The following is a 22,301-nucleotide window of genomic DNA, read 5'->3' as shown; positions in this document are numbered from 1 at the left end:
TGTTTCGTCAGGCTGTGAAGAATTAGAGCTGAGTATCATCTGTGTAACAGTGAAATTTAACACTATGATTCCTAATGATATCTCCCAAGGGTAGCATATACAGGGTGAAAAGCAACGGTCCTAGTACTGAGCCTTGAGGTACTCCATTCTCTTGATTTACTGCTACAAATTAATAATGGTACAATAATTGATAGGTACGATTTGAACCATGCTAATGCAATTCCACTAATGCCAACATAATTTTTGAGTCTATTCAAAAGAATGTGTGGTTGACAGAATCAAATGCAAAACTAAGGTCAAGTAACACTAATAGAGAGATACAACCACGATTGGATGATAAGAGGAAGCCATTTGTAATTCTGATGAGAGCAGTCTTCTACTAAGATACGGTCTAAATCCTGATTGGCAATCCCAAAAAAAGGAACATAGTAGAAGCAGACAATCTGGCTTTTTTCTTTTTGGAAAGCCAGATTGTCTGCGCTTTCTTTCCCTCCATGATTGCTGGAGTGATTACAGAACGCTTTGAGGTCTCGGAGACTAAATCGGTCACTCTACTCGTACACGCTGTTCGAGAGCGGGTTTTAGTCTAAATTGACATGAAAAACTTCATGTGTTGCCTTCTTTTGGTGCTATTTTTAAGAATATAAAACCTTATTATTCAATATTAATTACACGTTCTTTTTCTAATTGAATAATGATGACATTTTTGGGTGATCTATCCTTTTATTGCACGGTTCAGACGTACAAAAAATGTCAGATTAAAATAAATGTGAGCTAAATATTCAACTTTCTTTGGCGTGTGAAGCGTTTCAAATTAAGTGGTCCTTTTATGCTTGTTCGAATATGACCGTTCATGTAGTGTGTAATAGAGCTGTTTATGAATTTAAAAGGTCTGCAAAGTTTCAAAGATCCAAATGCAGATACATGGAGTTATTTTCTCCCAAAAGAAAAAGCGATTCTGAACAGCCTGAAATAATTCTTCAGTAAAATACATTCTGATTTCCTGTTCGAACCCACGCATGTTTGTAACAAACTTGCATAATGCCAGCCTGTGGTCTTCATTGACCATACGACCATTTTACCCCGGCCTCATGTAGTTGTAGCCGAGACTGGAATTGTCTGATTCGTGTTGTTGAGAAGCCAATCCACTTTGCATGCATTTCCAAAGGATGCGGACTCATGCTGGAATTGATACAGTAAAACGAACGCCATCGTTACTGTTCGTATTGCTGTGTATCAAGTGCCGAGGAAGCCTCCGGAGCTGAAATTCAGATATGCTAATAGCTATTCAATTTTGATAAATCACCAATCACAACAGGTGATCCCCTTTTAGACACTGTGAGAATAAATCTGATGCTGCAATGTATATTATGAGAACATTTTGTGTGAGAAGTGTTTTTTGACCTTGGATACATGTAAACCAATTGAAGGAGAGCTCTTAAACAAATATATGTATATACATATATATAGTATATAATATATATAATATATATATATATATATATATATATATATATATATATATATATATATATATATATTGGTTAAAGTGAAATAAGAATTTGGTCATATTGCCCATCCCTAATTTCAGGAAGTGTGATAAGCTTACAGGTGAAACTCGAAAAATTAGAATATCATGCAAAAGTTACAATTTTGATGCTTATGAAAACCCCAAATTCAAAATCTCAGAAAATTAGAATACTACATGAAATCAATTTAAAAAAAAAAAGGATTTTAAATACAGAAATGTCGGCCCTCTGAAAAGTATAATCATGTATATATGTATATAGTTATATATACTAAATATATTAGTTTCACCTTTTAATTTGAATTACTGAAATACACAAACTTTTGCACAATATTCAAATTTTTCGAGTTTTACCTGTATATGTATAAATAAAAAGAACATTTTCCCAGAGAGTGAGAAGATACAAAATGCATTATTTTAAGCAAGTGAACTACATCTGATGGATCTGGTTATCCGGCAAATGAAGAAACACAATCAAATGAAAAACATTAACAATAGTGACCAGACACAAAATTAAAAAAATTTGGACAGTTATTATTTTATTTCTGTATTTTGAGTTATTTTTTAAAAGCGGTATGGTGTATAACATCTGTTAGTGCATATGTCCACTTCGCCTTTCTTTCAACTTTAATATGTGGTTCTACATAAAAGTTCAGGAGGCGTCCAGCCTTGAACCCGGAGGACGTGTCTGAGCCGCGTGATTGAGGGAGTTTGAATGGGTTTGAGTGAGAACATCCGACTGGCAAGTAAGAACATCCGACCTGCTGGCGTGGGACTGTGGACACTCATCAAATGGCAGTTTTGGTGTTTGTGATGTAGAGCAGGTAAACAGACGTCTCGAGGAAACTATCACAAGTATCCTTCCCGACGAAACTGTTCCTGTAAGATATCCTTGTACTCGTCAAAGCCTCCGTCCACGCGGTGCACTCGCCCGGCCTCACAAACCCAGAGCTCCTTACAAACTATCCGGATCAGACGCTCGTCGTGGGACACCAGAACCACACCACCCTGACAGAAACACACACACACACGTCAAGTTTCTGCAGACAACACTTAATTAGCTGCTGCTACTCCCTGCTGTTTTGTTTTACATCAAGTGATTACAATTACATAATGAAAATGCTGTAAACACCTCAGAAGTTCACATCAGATTTGTTTCTTCAACGTGAAGGACAACATTAGCAGATTCTGCACTTACTTTGAAAACGTTGAGGGCTTTTGCCAAGGCCTCGATCGTCTCCATGTCCAGATGATTTGTGGGTTCATCCAGAATGTAGAAGTTGGGGCTATAAATGAAAGTCAGAATATGTAAATGAAGGCCATACGGTGTAAACACAGTTCAGAGGGCGCAAGTGAAGGTCAGTCAATGAAAGTGAGGCCCTGTTTGCACCTGGTATTAAGATGTGTTTTGGTCGATCGGATCACAAGTGGATGACACTAAATACAGGAGTAAACGGGGTTTAAGAGGTTTTGAGCTTGTCCACTTTTGACCACTTCCACAGGAAGTTGAAAACACATTTAACCGGATTGCTTTCGTAGTGTAAACACTCATGTGATCGAATGTGTTCAAACAGCCACTAAAGACCGTCTTCTCTCCGTCTACTGACCTCATGAGTAACATTATGGGAAGAGCTCGAGCCAGACGGGATTTAAACTTTGTCGGCTGGAGACCCAAGTTTGGTTTAAAGGTGAAAATGTACCAAGCACAATGTTCTCTCACCATTCCTGATTTCTAACACTCACTCACAGCGTTCGGCTGGTCTTGTGTCTGTCAGAGCAGAAACTAAAGCTGAAGCTCTCCGTGTGTTTTTCCGTCATTTCCGGGCGTGTTCATTTTTAAATTGCATGAGCTTTAGTCGATTAGATCAAAAGATTTAAAAAAAGCCCATATATTTACCCTCCCGTAGACCCTCCCCTTGAAGAAATCAGTGGTTGAAAGTGGAAAAAGAGACGGATTAAAACACCAGGTGTAAACGGGAATGTCTCTCGTCTACTTGTGATCTGATCGACCAAAACACATCATAATAGCAGGTGTAAACAGAGCCTGAGGGTCAGGTGATGTAAATGCAGGTGTAAATGTCCATTAGAAGCAGGTTATTGTGGTTAACTAAAACCATAAGAAACATTTGTTACTTGAGATAAAATAAATGTTAAAGGCACAATATGAAAGTTTCACCACTAGAGGTCACTTATTCAAAACAATAAAGACACAGCTTTAAATTGGGGACTACTCTGGATTTAAACATTGTTGGAAACATTTGGGATAACTTGTGTAAAGTACACAAGTCAACAAAATATATAACATTGTTTTAGTGGGATATTTATATTTTATTGTACCTTTAACTGAAATAAAATAGAATCGAATAAAATAGAAACTTTATTTCAGGCAACATTTCTCATTTTCATTTAGTTTAACTTGATGTACTAAAATAACTAAAGCTGAAATTAATAAAAAATAACTATATTTATATAATTACAACAAACAACTAAATTACTAGAACTTTAACTAAATGGAAAATATAAAAGTAAAAAAAAAAAAATTGTATTTGTAAAAATTGTATCTCAATGATATTACTATGACACTGGTTAGATTAGTGTTTTACCAGGGCATGGTCATCTGAGCGAAAGCCACGCGGCTCTTCTGTCCTCCTGACAGACTCGCCACCGGCCGCGTGGCCAGTTCCCCCGTGATGCCGTATCGACCCAACTGATGACGGTACTCTTCCTCCGTTTGACCTGATCACAGCAACACAGAGGAGACGGTTCAAACTTCAGCTAAATGGACTTAAAGTCCCCCTGTGGTGAAAATGCAGCTTCTAATGTTGTTTATATGTCTATGTGCTGTTTTTAATATGCGAGTCGACTCCATTGCTGAGTATTTTCTCCTTAAAACTGCAGTGAACCAAAGACAGTCTCAAAAACACGGTTTGAAATCGCTGGTGTTTCTGACGTCACAAACTACCTTGTAACCAATCAGATCAACGTGTGATCGTCAACCAGTGGATCTCTGAGCTGAGTGAGTGGAGGCGGGGCTCATTTGCATATTCATAGAACCGTGTATACTTAATGAGGCAAGGGTGTAGAGTTACATTCAAGATATTTTAAGACGATGACATTTTTTCCAGGAAAAATCGTTTAAATATGGTGATCAAAGATGAGTTTTAAGGGATAAAATTATTGCCTACAGGGGGACTTTAATATTAGTAGAAACAATATTCGTTGGCAAGTAATGCAGGGCGGGTTGGATGACACTGTTATTAGTTAATATTACTTTCCCCACCCACACAACTATGTTTTAAAGACAATAAAAAATGATTGACTTCATGTTGACTTTAAATGCGTCAATCACACAGATGATATGACATGAGTGACAAGGCCTAGAATAACAGTTTGACATTCTCAGTGTGAATGATGTGACTAATATCTTCATTAATGAACAGGACTTGAGACATCAGAAGTGTCTCTGTAGGGGTCAGGGGTGTAATCCTGATGGTTTTGATGATAATGTAAGTGGCAATTTGAGGCATTACCGGGAAATCTGTTCAGCAGCAGCTCTATTGAGCAGACATTGAGGTCCAGTTGATCCACGTGATGTTGACTGAAATAACCAATCTTCAAGTTTCTGTTTGAAAAGACACAGAAACGTGAGAGACAGACAGACAGGCAGGTTATAGTCTCTTCGGTGTGGCAGTGAAGCTCACCTGTGGGCGTATCTGACACCGTTGATAGGCGTCAACTCTCCCATTAGCAGCTTCAGTACAGTGGATTTACCAGCTCCATTCTCTCCCACCTACAGACACAAAGACCATCAATGAAAGATGATGTGCTCTCGGTTAACTGATAAGAGTTACTGGTAACACTTTACTTTACAGTCCTGTTCCGCATGTACATACTAAGTGCTTATTATAGCATTTACAATAACTAGGTACTAACCCCGATCCCCTAAACCTAACCTAAACCCATGTAGTTACCTTTTATTACCAGTACTTTCTTGGATAAGTACACTGTAATCACACTAAGTATACGTAATGTAAAATATAGTGTAACCGAGGATAACACTTTATTTGGTTACACTTTATTTAATGTGTCATTGTTACAGTGTAATAATATATTTAAGTACTTACTATAGGGTTAGGGTAGGATTAGGATTTAAGATTTAGTTGCATGTAATTATGCATAATTTACTGTTATTACTATGGTAATATGGCATGTAACATATGTAACAAGGACACTATAAAATTAAGTGTTTCCCTTTATTTTAAGGTGACGTAGTTACATGTTACTACATGTACTTCGTATAGTAATAACAGTAAATTATGCAACTAACCCTAACCAAACCCTAACTATATATTAAGTACATGTAGTTAATTAAGATTGCGAGTACAATGTAACTACGTCACCTAAAAACAAAGTGTAACCTTTCACAGTCTTGTTCGCATTTACTGTAAATACCATGTACTTATTATAGTAGTTACAACATTTCTGTTGCATTTGAGAAACATCAAATGGCAAACGACACGAAAGCTTGGCTAAACCCTTCTTCTAGTGTGAGCTTTGCAGCGCGGACCGTTTATCAGCAGCGTCATAACAGGTTTACTCGCAGGCCGATCTCGATCACGCGACACTGTTACAACTACTCAATAAACTAAATATATATTTATAACTATCTAGGTTTCACAGCTGTTACGTTAAAAAATGTGGCTTTTACAATCATTCTAAACAATGGTAATAGTGATCGCCTCAGAAAAGGCCAGTAAGCTCTGGAATTGGTTTGCAGAGCTAGACAAAGTTGTTTAGTGTTATTGCGAACACATACGATGCAGATGCGAGACTCGAGATCCGCCGAGACGCTGAGGCCGTTGAAGAGCCGCTGGTCGGGCGAGTATCCGAACTCCACCTCATCCAACTGCAGGATCGGAGGAGACAGCTTCTCAAAGTTATCCGGGAAACTGTTGGAGATCAGAACCAAACACACGTTCACTTCTGAACACACACTACACACACACACACACACACACACACACACAGGAAGACGGAGCGAAACTGACCGTAAGATGGCTTCAGACTCCTTGACCAGGGGCTTGAGTTCAGGCCTGTGACACACACACACACACACACACACACAGAGGGCGAGTGAGCGAGTGTGAGTGTTTGATCAGTGAGTAAACATGAGCTGCTCGTGTCACACTTACAGTTTCTCCAGCAGCTTGAGTTTGCTCTGCACTTGAGCCGCTCTGTTGGCGTTATATCTGAAGCGGTCGATGAACACCTGACACAAGCACAACATTAACATGCGTTTCAACTGGCAGCTTTGTCTACAGATCAGAAGCACTGTCAGTTTATGGTGGACTGAGAAAACTGTGTGTAAAAAGTAATTCAGTAATTGTGGTGAATCAGCATCAGGCATGGAAAAACCCACATCGATCAAATTATACTCACAATATTTGAAGAAAATTTTTTGAAGCCATAATTCATATAGAAGTTACACTACTGGTCGAAAGTTTGGAATCATTAAGATATTTTAATGTTTTTGAAAGAAGCCTCTCATGCTCAGCAAGGCTGCTATTATTTGATTAAAAATACAGTAAATACTGTAATATTGTGAAATATTATTACAATTTAAAATAATTCGTTTTCGATGCAAATATATTGTGAAATGTAATTTATTCCTGTGATCAAAGCTGAATTTTCATCATCATTACTCCAGTCTTCAGTGTCACATGATCCTTCAGAAATCAGTCTAATATGATGATTTGCTGCTCAATTATTATAAATTATCAATGTCCTTAAAAGGTGAAACCATAAAAATATGCTGATTTGGTGCTCAAACTTTTTTTTTTACAATCAATGTTGAAAACTTTTTTTTTTTTGCTTCGTTTTTGCTGCTTCATATTTTTGTGGAAACGTGATGCATTTATTTTTTCAGGATTTTTTATTAGAAACAGAAATCTTTTGTAATATAAAAGTTTTTACTGTCACTCAATTTAATGTATCCTTGCTGAATAAATCTTTTTTATTCAATAATAATTCAATAATTCAATAATAAACTTTCTTTCAGTCTTTTATGTCTTTCTGTCTTTCTATTACTTACTTTGATACGATACCTTGAAGAATATCCATATTCGATACCATGGCGAAAAACTTCCATATAGATATTATTATATCAATAGATGGATATTCTAGATATTATATATACAAATGAAACAAACATGGGTTTAAGTTTTTCAGGTGGGTTTAAAGTTTAAGTTTTTCAGGTAATAAATACTACAGAAATTAATACTGAATAGTCTTCATTGTAAAAATTGAATCCAGATTAATGCTAACAATCAAATTTACAAAAGTTATTCATTCAAGAGCAGTGAGTGATGTTCTCTTTGTCTTTTGTTCTTTGATTAGCATTAATGACAGACAGCTGACGGTTTATTAGGCTGCTGTCCCTTTAAGAGCTTGTGCACGGATCCAATATACTGTTACACAACATGCGTCCCCCCCCCCATTACAAAACTGACTGCATTTACCTGGATATTTGGTAAGATGGCCATTTTGACATAATATTGTGTGTATTTGACCGTTTAAACACAATAAGCCAAGAAAGATAACAAAATGTTAGTACTCGCAAGCTGTTTGAGAGGCGGCTTTATGTGCGCGCAAAGCCTGTGGGAATGACTCAAATGATGTGCAATACCTGCAACCCCGGCCCAGTAACACTATTCAACCGGAGCGAATGAGACGAGTGAGTGAGCGGAGGCGGGTGTGTGTCAATTCAGCGTCAGAAAAAAGAGAAAGCAAGAGCGTGCAGCTGGTATTGATGTATCGATACTGCAGAAAAGGAGTATTGGAACCGTTTCAGATATTTCAGTATCAATACATATCGAATATCTGACAACACTACTTGCCTCAAACTTCTGAACGGTCAGGGTATATGCAGGAATCTTGAAGTTAATTTTAATACCTTTTCAAGACTTTTTCAAGACCTTCTCAATATTTTTTAATACCTCACCACCACTTCAAGCGTGGCCACGAATTAATAATACCTCAGCAGGTTATACTAATTTGTTCCCTCGTTTTACTATATTGTGGCCACGTTGTAAATTTGTAAAACGTGCTGAGGTATTATTAATTCGTGGCCACGAAATAATTCACCTGAATATTCACCAATTCACAAAAATAGGTCTTTAGCATTCACTAATTAATAGTATCAAACTGTTTTTGGCCACGTTGTAATTCGTTAAATCAAAATGAAGGAGGGAATTAGTTCAACGTGTCCACGATTTATTAAAATGAGGGAACAAATAAGTCGTCGTGACAACTAATTATTTAGATCAGTGGACAGGGCGCAAGAACAAACAGAGAGAGAGAGCCCCGCGCGCGCGCACTCTCACCGCCTTCAAACAACACGAGCGCTGTCTTGCTCTCTCTCCCTCGCGCATATCAACACAATAGTAAAAGGTCAGAAGACCGATTGTGTTTTATAGATTAGTAGTTTGTTCATATAAAGTGTTTGATTAGCAAGTACATGTTAAGGAAATGCATAATACAAATTGTATGGGTTAATGTAACGGTAAACGAACTGTTGTGATGAAACTGCGCATGCGTGGGGTAAAACTGTGGCTCTGCAGACAGATATTATTGCATTCTGTTCATGCGTTCACCAACCTTCTCTTAACACATTTCGGTGCGTTGTAATACGCACTGGGAACGCCAGAGCGTACATTGTGCTTTTGAACTTCCGCCCGCCCGCTCTGGTGCTCTCAGAGGCAATTCACGAACGCACCCACAATAGCCTAGTTTTTTATGTACCTGTTCGTTTTTTTAATAAAAATGACTAAATTCACACACTTTTACGATGTTTTTGGGACTCAAACTGTTGGACAGCTAATTCAGAAAAAATACTTTCAAAATGTAAGACTTTATAAAGCTGTGATAAGACTTTTTAATACTTTTTAAGGGTCTTAATTTTCCCAAAATTGATTTATCACCTTTTAATACTTTTCAAAACCCCGCGGATACCCTGACGGTAGTGTATAACGGTTTGCACAAAGTTACTAAGCAGAAAAACTTTTTCAACAGTGATAATAACACTAAAACAAAGCACTAAATCAGCATATTAGAATGATTTCTGCGTGAACTAAGACTTTTAAGGACACGATTTCACTCAAATGTAAGACCTCTGTCTGACTTCCTCCTCCTGCTTTAGACACAGTCTTGGTGAGGAAGATGTTCTTCTGAGAAGCTGGTTGATACCTGTATATGTTCTCTGTACTGTAACTGAGCTTCATATTCTCTCTGCTGGTTCTTCAGTCGGTCTTCTTTGGTCTTGATGAAGTTCTCATAGTCGCCGCGATAACTCTCCAGCCGCTGGGAGTGCAGGTGTATGATGTCCGTTACCACCGCATTCAAGAAGTTACGATCGTGAGACACCACAAGGATGGTGGACTGCCATGTCTAGGGTGAAAGAAAGGTACAATCACTTCCAAAACGTTTGTAGGAACTACCATCTTATCAGATTTCGGCCATTAAAACATTTTAACATTCCATTAGGCTTCATTTAGAGCTGATAAATGAGACGTCAGCCACGAAAGCAAACTATCGAACCGTCTAGAAGACACTCACTTGTAAATAGTTTTCCAGCCACAGAATGGCTCTTACGTCCAACATGTTTGTGGGCTCTGTATAGAAGTGATGAATAAAAGATATGCATCAATATTTAACGCAGATTATCAATATTACCACCATATTCAGAACATTTTACTCACCATCAAGTAACAAAAGGTCAGGCCTGAAAAAAATAGCATCAGACAAAACAATCATTATTATCTCACAGTACACTGAATAATCTGACTAGTTAACCATGCAGCCTTTTAAATTATACTTATATATTAATTTCACACAATTATGAAATAATAGTGTAATGCATTTATTTGTAGTATAGGATACACCATCATATAATAAACTCACCGTGCAAACAGGGCACTTGCTAAAGCTAACCTCATCCTCCAGCCTCCAGAAAACTCCCTACAGGAAACACACACATCAAGAACCACCGCAGCCACTGATAAATCAACACACATTCACTTATAAAGGTTTCAATTATGAAGAGAGAAGATTTATACGAGCGAAACATCAGCCATCACTGCATGGCTACATACTCACTTGGTTGTTTGCTGTTGCATTTTAGGTGAGAAGCCTAAACCGGCAAGGATGACTGATGCTCTGAAAGAGTGGGGAGGAAAACGAGCATCACATGACTTTCTCCATCACACTGTTTGCCTATGCTTGCATGTCCTGAATAACAATATGGAATCTACAAATACATGAAACTTATGTGTAAAATGATCTTGCGCCGGTCCGAAAAAAAACTAAATTAATTCTAATTTATTTGATAAACATGCAAATCATTTTCTACTCACCTGGCGGGCGCTTTATCGGCTTCAATTTCTTCCAGTTTAGCATAAATTTCAGAAAGACGGACACTTTCTAACCCTTCAGCACTGAAAGATTGAGGGAAACACACAGACACAGAGGTTTTAGCTAACACTAATAATGTATTAATCAGGACCTATTATGCACTTTTACAACGTCTGTTTGTTGTTGTGCTCTACTAGAGCAGGTTTTCCTGCTTGAATGTTGATTATTTTCCAATATTCTCCATTGTTGCAGCTCCTCTCTCCCCAGTCTGTCAGTAACACTCTGTTTAGTTCCTGTCTCTATGAAGCCCCTCCTTCTGAAAAGCACAATGTGCTCTGATTGGTCGGCTGGATCAGTGTGTTGTGATTGGTCGAGCGCTTTAAGTGTGTTTGGGAAATGTCCCGCCCCTTACCATAACCGCCAGTTTCAACACACTACTAACTAAGGCCCTGTCCCAAATGGCATACTCTAGACTTGTGGACTTCCTCAGAGTCCACACGTTGGTGACGTCATGTAGTGCAGACCTATAGGGCCCTTGGCTCGAGTCCACGAGGGCGCATTGAGAGGTATTTTTGGGACAGACTCGATCGTCACGCCGGAAATAACGGCCTGGTTGTTGCTGGACAGGAGAAATCACATTTTTGCACTCCGACGTCTTATCTGCATGTCAACTACACAGCCTAATTTTACAGTTCTATATTCTGATATTGTGTATGCCACCTGGGCTTTAGACTAGAGATACATCATGCTTATTTAAATTATGTATACAGTTCTACATAATACATAATGTTACATTTGAACTAACATTACAATTTTAACACATAATGAAAATGTGCACGAGTTTCAGATGAATTTACAGGTTTCAATATTCATACTATGTAAATTACATATGAGTCAGTAAAGCCCTGACATTCGGTTCTATTTATTTAATGAATCATAATGTGATCGTATTATCCAACGCACTATTATTATGTTTGAGACATCAACCACTGGTCGATGACCATAATGTTTGTATAAACTGTAGGTAACAACTGGTAAAATGTACATCTAGGTCATAAAAACCGTAATATTTTCTTCTCAGCCATGTCAACAATTATCCATGAGCGAAATCTCCTCCCATCCATTGTCCGATTGGCCTTTTGCTAGGAATCCTGGGTAGTTAAAGTGTGTGGATCCTGCTTCTATGCGGGCTTCGCGGAAGACCGCTTCAAGGGTACAAAGGGGGCGCTGCTGAGCACACTTCAGAGCAGTAAAATGCTGAATGGGACGGCCTACGGACTCCTCACACACACAGAGCTACCCACACACACAGGACAATGGAGGAAATCGAGTGTATGCTGTTTTTGGATGTTTTTGTTTTTGCTGTTTTTTATTCAGGATACTCCGTCTGGCGTGTGCAATGATGACGCAGTGAATAGTGACGATTCTCTCTGACCAATCAGCAGTCTGCCGTGTTTTCACGTCACATTTTAGTATCGCCTCAGCCCGCCTCAGCTCACTTAGAACCTCGCCGGAGGTGGTACGAAAAAAAGTACCTGGAAGCAGGTACAGGTACAACTTTTACACAGTGGAAAACCAAACAAAGCCGAGTCGAGTCGAGCCGAGGCGAGCTGGTACTGTGTAGTGGAAAAGCGCCATAAGTACAATAGCGTTTTTTCGATATCTGAAGCGCTTCTAATACTCATTTTCCACAGAATAGATACACAATACCAGCTGAGCTTTCTCACTCTCTCATCGCTCCGACAGCGAGTCACACATAAACCGTCCTGTTACTCACTCGTTTCATTTGTTCCGGGTGAATATTGTCACAGTTACAGGGCTTTCATTTCAGTGTGTGAAGGATCACATTGCGCTTAATTTTACTTATTCCCGCAGATGTTGTACTCGCATCCAAAGTGCGCGCACAGTATAATGGGTCCGTGCGTCAGGTCTTAAAGTTACAGCAGCCTAATATAGCCTACCGGCTGCCAAATTATGGAGATATATATGAGATAATATTAAAAATATCAATACGGCAGATTTTTCCCTATGGTATCGATGTCAAAATTGTGGCCAGTGAAAATGAGTGGCTAGTAACTTTAGAAAACCACAAGCGGCTGCTGAGCAAAAAAGGTTCATGTCAAACCCTGGATACAAACATCCAACAGCATATTGAAGTGTGTGAGGCATTGGTGAGAGTAGTTGACGTACGTCCCGTTGGCGATGTGTGCGTTGAGTGAGCGCTCTTCCTTCAGCAGCGCCTCTCGAACGGTGTCGCTCTCCAGGACGCTCTGCAGAGCCACGGTGTCGTCTCCGGCCACCTCCTGCTCCACGTGCAGAATGGAGATGTGTGAGGGCACACGCAGGCTTCGGCTCGCCAGCATCTTCAGCAGAGTGGTCTTACCGAGCCCGTTACGGCCAATCAGACCGTAGCGCCGGCCGGTGGCCAGAGACAGTTCAGCGCCCTGAAGCAGACACCTGCGCACGGGAACAAGCGTTAACACACCAACTAATGCACTTCTATTAAAGCAATAAGACACAAGAGGCCATGCAGACATTTTTCTAAGTGTGAGGGTTGTCTTACGCAAGAGTAAAGTGTCTGACATACATTTCAGGATTCGATTCGATTTAATTCAAATTGATATTCATTTTTTTGGGTATGTAAAAATGGCCACTTTATTGGGTAAAACTGTTCAACTATATCTTATGTAAACACAAATATATAATCAGCCAATCACATGGCAGCAACTCAATGCATTTAGGCATGTAGAAATGGTCAAGATGATCTGCTGAAGTTCAAACTGAGCATCAGGTGATTTAAAGTTCCCCAGTGGTGAAAATATGTGGTTTTTAATGTTGTTATACGTCTAAGTGGTGTTTTTAAAGTGCTTTAAGTAGTGGTCGACCAATATATCGGCCAATATTTGACATTTTTAAAATATCGGCATCGGCCGATGAGTTTTTCTGATTGGCCGATGTGTTGGAAGCGGGACTTTTATTTTGACGGCGCCCGAGAAGATCAAACAGCGCTCACTCACATTCTCCGTCTTCATTAGTTTACGATCTCTGTCAGTCACATCTAATACTTTGTTAGACAGAACTGGTAAACAAAGAAAGTAAATGGTATGCGAAAAAGTAAAGTGTTGCTTTTATATTATTTGTAACAGAAAAGGCAAACAATCAGGCTAAAATACTTTCTCATTTACTGTCAACATTCAGCAAATGCGCATCTACATAATTTAAACAAATCTCTGAATATCTAATAAACATTTAATTTCACAAACCTTGCAGATTTAATAGAGTCCAGCTGTGATATCTTGTGAAGTGTGCATTTGTAGCCTGATAAACGTGTTACTCTGCGAGTGACGGTCGGTCCGTGCGAAGTAATTACCAGGTTACTGAGAGCCTGTTACAGTGTTTACTTCCTTTTTATTCACATATTCATATATTTTTAAACAATTACTTTATTTGTGAAAAATACTGTAATAGGATTGCAGATTCAAGAAGTTGCCATCTAAAGTATATGCATGTTTATTTTAAGGATTTGTTTCGTAATTTATTTATAATTTATTAAATATTGATTAAAATAAAGTATATATATATATATATATATATATCGGTAAGAAATCAGCTTTCTATCGGCCACCCTGCTCTCTAAGATATCAGCATCGGCCATCAAAAGACCAATATCGGTCGACCACTAGCTTTAAGACAAACCGTGTGTAAATTCATAAGTCGACACCATTGCTGAGTATTTCCTCCTTAAAACTGCAGTGCACATATTTAAGACATATTTTAAAAAATTCAACTGCTAATATTAAGCTTGGAAGAGCCAGGACATTTTTTTAACATAACTCTGATTGTATTCGTGTGCTCGATGACTTCAGGGTGAATAAATCATGGGCTAATTTATGAATTTAATTGTATTAATTTATTATATTTTTTGAGTATTTCAGAAACTGCTGATCTACAGGGATTTCCACACACAAACAGCTCTAGTGTTTACAGAGAATGGCCAAAAATAAAATAAAAAAAATATCCAGTAAGCATCAGTTCTGTGGGTGAAAATGCCTTGTTGAGGTCAGAGGTCAGAGGAGAATGACCAGACTGGTTCAGCTGATAGAAAAGCAACATTATGTTTCGTAAACGAGGCCGTGTAATGGAGAGTTCGCAAATACACTATTATTGACAGATGAGCATTACCTGTACTGGATCTGACAGCAGCTGCATCACAAACAGCAAGTAAAAGATCTCATAATGTTTTTGTCTGTAAGTGACGGTTTTATATGGATAATGTTTTTAAAACACTTACTCACATCCAACAGCGAGTGTGCGTTGATACTGTTTATTATGCAATGACGTTAGCCAATCATAACTGGCCATTTACTGACAAGCCTTAAAGGAGCCACGCCTTAAAAACTGGTTATTTCAGAAAGAGTGAGAGAATGAGGGTTGAGAATTATACCTTTTCAGCATATACATATATATTTGTTTTTTGTGCCTGCAAACTTTTTTTATTAACATTATAAGTGAACCTCAAGGAACATTAAAATAAAAAAAAATCTATGTCATGACCCCTTAGACAAAGTCATAATGGTAAGTTGTGAATGTGATGACATCAACAGACAGAGTACAAAATAATATAATTTTGGCAACAAAAAAAAAAAACGAGGTTAATATGATCCAATATACACTGCACAAGTTTTGGATCGGTACGTTTTTTAATGTTTTTAAAAGAAGGATCTTCTGCTCACCAAGACTGCATTTATTTGATTAAAAATACAAACAAACAAAAAAAACTAATATTGTTAAATATTCAGTGTCACATGATCCTTCAGAAATCAGTCTGACATCATGATTTGATGCTCAAGAAACATTCGTTATTATCAATGTTAAAAACAGTTGTGTACAATTTTCTTTTTCAGGATTCTTTGATGACTAGAAAGTTCCATTTCATTTATTTTAAACAGAAACTTTTAATACTATAAATGTCTTTACTGTAACTTTTGAACAATTTAATTCATCATTTTTTTTTTTAAATAAAATAAAATGAACCCAAAACTTTTGAACGGTAGTGTATAATATTACAAAAGCTTTCTATTTCAGATGAATGCTGTTCTTTTGAACTTTCTATTCATCAAAGAACTGAAAATTTACACACAACTGTATAATAATGAATGTTTCTTGAGCATCAAATCATCATATTAGACAGATTTCTGAAGGATCATGTGACACTGAAGACTGGAGTAATGATGCTGAAAATTCAGCTTAATAAATTACATGTTAAAATATATTCACATAGAAAACAGCTTAAATTGTAATAATATTTCACAATATTACTGTTTTTCCTGTATTTTTAATCAAATAAATGCAGCCTTGGTGAGCAGAAGAGCCTTCTTTTAAAAACATTAAAAAACTTTCCGAACCCAAAGTTAGTCTGACGAATCCTTCCCTAAATCACGCAAGTAATCATTACGGTCTCAAGAATGTTTTGTGTGCTTACGGTCACATATATTCGTAACTCATGTTGTGGTGGTTTAGATACCAGTGTGTCTGTTGATCATGTGATCTCTCACCTCTCCCCAAAAGACACGTCGAAATTCTCGATGCGTATGTCATAACTGCGGTTCTTCCCAGAGGAGTCGACGCGGTTTTCCTTCTTACTGCTCGCCTGACTGGCCGAGGCCTCCTCCAAAACCCTGAGGAAACACGTTCAGAAGCAGAACAACAGGCGCTCAGTGATCTCAGTCGCAGGTTTATCAGTACACCGCTGCACTGTGAGAATCTCAAGTCAGCAACAGAAACTGGAGCGTTCCCGCGATGAAGAACTCACAGTGGAGAGGAGGTTTTCTGGGAGTCCTTCTCATTCCTGCGCTCATGTTTGGCTTTCAGTTTGGCTTCAGCTTTCTCTAGTTTCTTGGCATTCACAGTCTAACATGAACAGAAGAGAGTGATAGTTACATTATACCAGAAGTAAAGTGTCACATAGTTGATGGTGCTGGACATAGACATGCTCAAAACATCATATCAAGTATATGAAAGACTGTATGAGGTGAGATGATCTTACTGTACTCGGATTCCTCTTCATCATCCAGATACCATGAACGTCATTAGCAGACGTCGCTGAAAGAGCAGAAACATTGAGACACTCTTTTGATGTTAAACTGGACCTCTCTTTAGTGTGTAATGTTGAGTTCTTCTCTATATCAGTGTCAGTGTTTCTGAACTCCTGAAACACCTCCATTGTAGTCTTGAGTTTCTTCGGGGAACGAACACGTCACAATATTCCTCATTTAAATAATTAATTTGCAGAATAAAGGGGCGGGGCCTGGTTGAGTTAGTTAGTAGTGTGTTGAAACTGGTGGTTATGGAAAGGGGCGGGACATTTCCCAAACACACTCGAAGCGCTCGACCAATCACAACACACTGATCCAGCCGACCAATCAGAGCACAGTGTGCTTTATAATAGCTTTGAAAGCTGAAGCTCACGATTATGGTAAGGGGCGTTACATTTCCAACACCCGCTTGAAGTGTTCGTCCAATCACAACGCACCAGGTCTGTTGCCCAATCACAACGCACCACGCTTTTCGGAAGGAGGGGCTTTGTAGAAATCAACGTGTTTTAGAAAGACTGGGCATAGAGGAGCTATAAAAATGTACAGCATGTGGAAAATAATGTATTTTTTGAGCATTAAATCATGTTAACATATTCTATTACACCCAATACACAAAATAATGATCTTTGAAAATAGCCTTAAAGACTTAAAGTCCCCCCTGTGGTGAAAATCAAGCTTTTAATGTTGTTTATATGTCTATGTGGTGTTTTAAATGTGCTTTAAGACAAACCATGTGCAAATACATAAGTCGACACCATTGCTGAGTATTTTCTCCTTAAAACTGCAGTGAACCAAAGACAGTCTCAAAAGCACGGTTTGAAATCGCTGGTGTTTCTGACGTCACAAACTACCTTGTAATCAATCAGATCAACGTGTGATCGTCAACCAGTGGATCTCTGAGCTGAGTGAGTGAGTGGAGGCGGGGCTCATTTGCATATTCATAGACCCGCGCATACTAAATGAGGCAAGGGTGTCGAGTTACATTCAAGCTATTTTAAGGCATGAATAAATTTGTTTTTAAGGAACAAAACATTTAAATATGTCATTATGGTGATCAAAGATGAGTTTTAAGGGATACAATTATTGATTCCATGCAGCACCAAAACAAATCCTTTCATTCTCATAGCTAAAGAAATGATGGTGTATTACAATTATGACTGTTTGGTTTTTGGTTTTATTAAAAAAAAAGTTAACATTTTAAGTGGACCTAAGATGAAATAATAAAATAATAAAGTATTATCATCCTTTATGTCAAAACAGGAATCCATGACCTGTATGCTTTATGTCATCTAGCTGTTGTCTAACAGCACTGAGAGTGTAAACAATGAAGTTGAAATACATGTAAATAAATGTCACTCACCTGCGTCAGCAGAGACTTGAGATAACTGCACCGGCGCCTCGAGCAGCATCTGCTGCTGCCCAGAGTCACACTTCGTCCTGGCAAGAGCAAGAGCAAGCGAGATCATGGGTTAGATGAGGTTCTCTCATCGCTCAACAGAGGTTTAGTAAAGGCCAGTGTCACAGAAAAGCACATGTGTGTCACTGAATTTGGCATCCATTTCATTTTTAAATCATTTTCACTTTTGCTGAAGTCTCAAATAGTTCAGGGCTCCCACACCTTGGTTAACTTCAAATTCAAGGAGCTTTCAAAGACTTTCCAGGTCCAATACCCTCAAGTTCAAGGACTTAATGTGGGAACACATTTGTTGTGTCCAACAACAAACCTTGAGGTACGATCGTAGTAGTTTTGTGCGCGCGTGAACGTCATGGCAACATACAACACAAGGTACCTCACGCGGGAAACACTTCACTTTTTCCAGAAAACTTCTTGCACAAAATAAATTCAAGCACTTTCAAGGACCTGTGTCTATGTGTGTTTATTTTCCAAACCCTTCCAGGGCCAAGGACCCGTGGGAACCCTGCATGCATCCATTTCACATTTGCTGAAGTCTCAATGTGTGACACAGACTGACAGCTCATCTTAAAGAACGACCACGGCAGAAGACGTTAGAGCCGCAGGAGTTTCCCTTTCATAACTCGGAAATTAAAACTATTGATAAACTTTTTACAGCAGTTAGTTCTGGATCTCGAATCTGATTGGCTGAGAGCCTTTTCCAGCCATGCGATATTCTACTAATATCACAAATCACTAATTATTGAAATCACTCATTTCTCACAGCGAGCGTCAATGGCGGAGCAGCAAACACAACACACACTGAATGTAGTTTAAGAGCTTTTTAGGTGAGCATGTGGTTGTTTAGACCTCAAATATACGTTTATATCTAAACCACGATGATCATTCAGTGGATCATTCAGATCACGAGTGGTAATCATTAAATTTGCATAATTCCTTTAGTGAACACTAAAACAATAAACATAAACAACATCATCAGCGGACACAATTCATTATTAGCGAGTTCCCCCTATGCAATGTTTTTATTTTAGAAAGAATATTTCCATTGATGGAGGATCGGTTCACAGCACTGCAAAAACTGCTTTTCTTACTTAGTATTTTTGTCATGTTTCCAGTCCAAATGTCAAACTTTTCTTAAATCAAGATGCATTTACTAAAGTAGTAAAATGACATAAGATATTAAGTCTTGTTTTCTGGAAAAATAAATCAAATTAAGTGAGTTTTTGCTTAAAACAAGCTAAAATATCTGCCAAAAATAATCTTGTTTCTGTTTGAATTAAGATTATTTTTCTGACCCCATTGGCAAATAATTTAGCTTTTTTTAAGCATCAACTCACTTAATTTGTATTAGTTTATTATTAGTTCCCCCGGAAAACAGGAATTAGTGACATAATATCTTATGTAATTTTCCTCACCTAGTAAATGCATCTTGATTGAAGAATTTTTAGATATTTGGACTGGAAACAGGATAAAAATACTAAGTAAGAAATTCATGTTTTGCAGTGTGGCACTTACAGCTGGAGTGTGTTGAACATCTGGAAGCAGATGTTTCGGATGTCGTCTTCATTCTTGTCCCCGACCTCTTGCAGAACGCCACCGATGGCTTCAAACACTTCCTCCCCATCCTCGAAATCTGAGCCGCCACTGCCCAACACTCCTGTGCCGTAAAACACACGACACACACACAGTCAGAACACACACCTCATCCTCAACATCTCCATCAATGCACCTTGTCACACTCTGCTCTTCTGGATTTGCGAGGTCAACATGAAAAAGAACTAGTTGCAAGCGTAACACACTTGGAAAAATATAGTTTCAGAACTGTTAAAGGGCAGTTATCACACTTTACAGATGATTTTATTGAGCAATGCTTTCATTTCATGAATGTTACGGTGTGATCGTACTTGTCAAAGGTACAATCGCGATCTTTTAATGATTAAATGTGAAGATCTACCCAGACAGCAACATAGTGTCGGCCCAGATCCGGCCCACATCTGGTCCGGGTTGAATCCACATGTGCCAGATGTGGGCCGGATCTGGGCCGACTCTATAGTGCCCGTCCTTTTATTAAGGGCCCTAAAAGAGTCGGTTTTCACCTGAGGAAATAAAGCACTAGTTAAAATTACACTGCATACTAAGTAATCGCATACACTTTAATAATATAATAACTTAAATTAATATTAATAAGTGAAATCTACAGTTGTCGCTGCATATAAATCTTTTAGGGGAAAATATATTAACAAATGAAGGCATAATTAAGATGGAACGAAGATGTGTTAATTTATTCATTTCATTCTAACGCCATTCATAAGTTATTTCGAGTGATGCCTGGGAAACTATGATCATCTGCAGAACTCATCTTTCACAAAGTTGCGGTATTGCTCAAGAAAATCATCTGTCAGGCACAAACTATTATATTATATTATGAGTGATGCCAAATCGATTAATCACATCTAACATAAAAGTGTGTTTATATAATGTGTGTATATATATTATAATATTTATATATGAATATAATATACATGTTGTGTGTGTGTGTGTGTGTGTATATATATATATATAATATATACACACACACACACACACACACACACATATGGGTATGTATAAACACACACATATATATATTATATAAACAAAAACTTTTATGAACAGCACTATATTATATATTATATTGCAGTAAACCATCTGTCTGTCTGGAAACATGAGACCAGTGTCACTGTCAAACTGCTTTATTTCACAAATGTCAACTTATAATGCAATTATGTTTTGATTGAATCGATAACTCGTGTGTCCATGAAAGTATTTAAGCGCTAATGTCAGTAATTGATCAGATGTATCAGATACTGTCTGCTAGCATGACCAACACATCACCAGAACTACTTTATATAATGAATGAACTCGTGTCATTGACGCAGGACTGGACACTAACAGCGCATATAAGGCGTCACGTGTGTATATTAATGTCATATATTTGTACCGTACCAGTGATATAATCGAAGAGTTCAGAGTCGATCTGTGGAAACTCGTTCTTCAGTATCTCCACATACGCCGCCATCATACACACTCACACACCGGGCCGCCGGACACCACGCGCATGCGCACTGGCGCATCAATAACACGTGGACGAGCGCAGCAAGAATCTCTGCGCTCTGCGGCTCAGGAGGAGTTGTTACATTCAAACCTCACCACGTTTTATGTCTTATAGCAGTGCACTCTTCTAAATGTCCAAAATTGGAGACTGACATTCAAATGAAAAGCCACTTCAGCAAAAATATGAACAATTAAATAAAATGTATCAGAATGCACTGTGATTGGTGCATCGTGAACAGCGCTGGAAAAAGTAACATGTACCACGTGACAACGCTGTCCATGTACGCAGTTGTTTTGTATGTAATAAATAATAAAAACCCGGAGAAAGTTTAATGTCTATTGAGCTGAAAACACACAGTGAATATATTAAAAAGGGGAATTATTATTCACATATCAATCATAGATAATAGTAAAAATAGAACGTCTGCTTTTGCATTTCGCATAACATACATAATTTATTTTTGCAAAAATTATATTCTTATAATATTAAGTAATATTTCGTCATTTAGCCTAGGCTACTCTTATATAGCAGTTGCTTATTTTTTCAAACTATAACTTTTCTAGTATTTTCACGTATTTGTCACTGCCGAAAACCCTATAGAAATCTATTAAATGACTATAGAAATGCATTAAATAACAAACATCATATATCTGTTCATTTTCACAGCAATTTGATCAAATTGATTTCAGACTTCATGATGAAATGAAAGATATGTTTATACATGTTTTGACAACATCACGTTTCGGTAGTGACCACAATATT

The 22,301-nt window shown here is 38.0% G+C and overlaps 1 protein-coding gene across 1 annotated transcript; it reads right to left on the bottom strand.

The window, feature by feature from the left end:
- Positions 1–2,041: 2,041 nt before the first annotated feature.
- On the bottom strand, positions 2,042–21,542 carry abcf3 (ATP-binding cassette, sub-family F (GCN20), member 3). Its single transcript, XM_084119419.1, has 21 exons — positions 21,431–21,542; positions 19,961–20,102; positions 18,392–18,468; positions 16,983–17,038; positions 16,749–16,846; positions 16,492–16,614; positions 13,127–13,393; positions 10,939–11,019; positions 10,682–10,741; positions 10,487–10,543; positions 10,285–10,307; positions 10,142–10,197; positions 9,773–9,973; positions 6,721–6,797; positions 6,577–6,621; positions 6,345–6,477; positions 5,230–5,318; positions 5,059–5,150; positions 4,132–4,264; positions 2,727–2,814; positions 2,042–2,536 (listed from the first exon to the last, which is right to left on the bottom strand). Exons 1-21 carry the CDS (start codon positions 21,504–21,506, stop codon positions 2,378–2,380), a joined length of 2,133 nt encoding a protein of 710 aa, XP_083975545.1. The 5' UTR covers positions 21,507–21,542; the 3' UTR covers positions 2,042–2,377.
- Positions 21,543–22,301: the final 759 nt, after the last annotated feature.

This window comes from Abramis brama (assembly GCF_963993115.1).
Source record: "Abramis brama genome assembly, chromosome: 7".
NCBI lineage: Eukaryota > Metazoa > Chordata > Actinopteri > Cypriniformes > Leuciscidae > Abramis > Abramis brama.
This window is presented reverse-complemented; position numbering and strand designations above follow the sequence as displayed.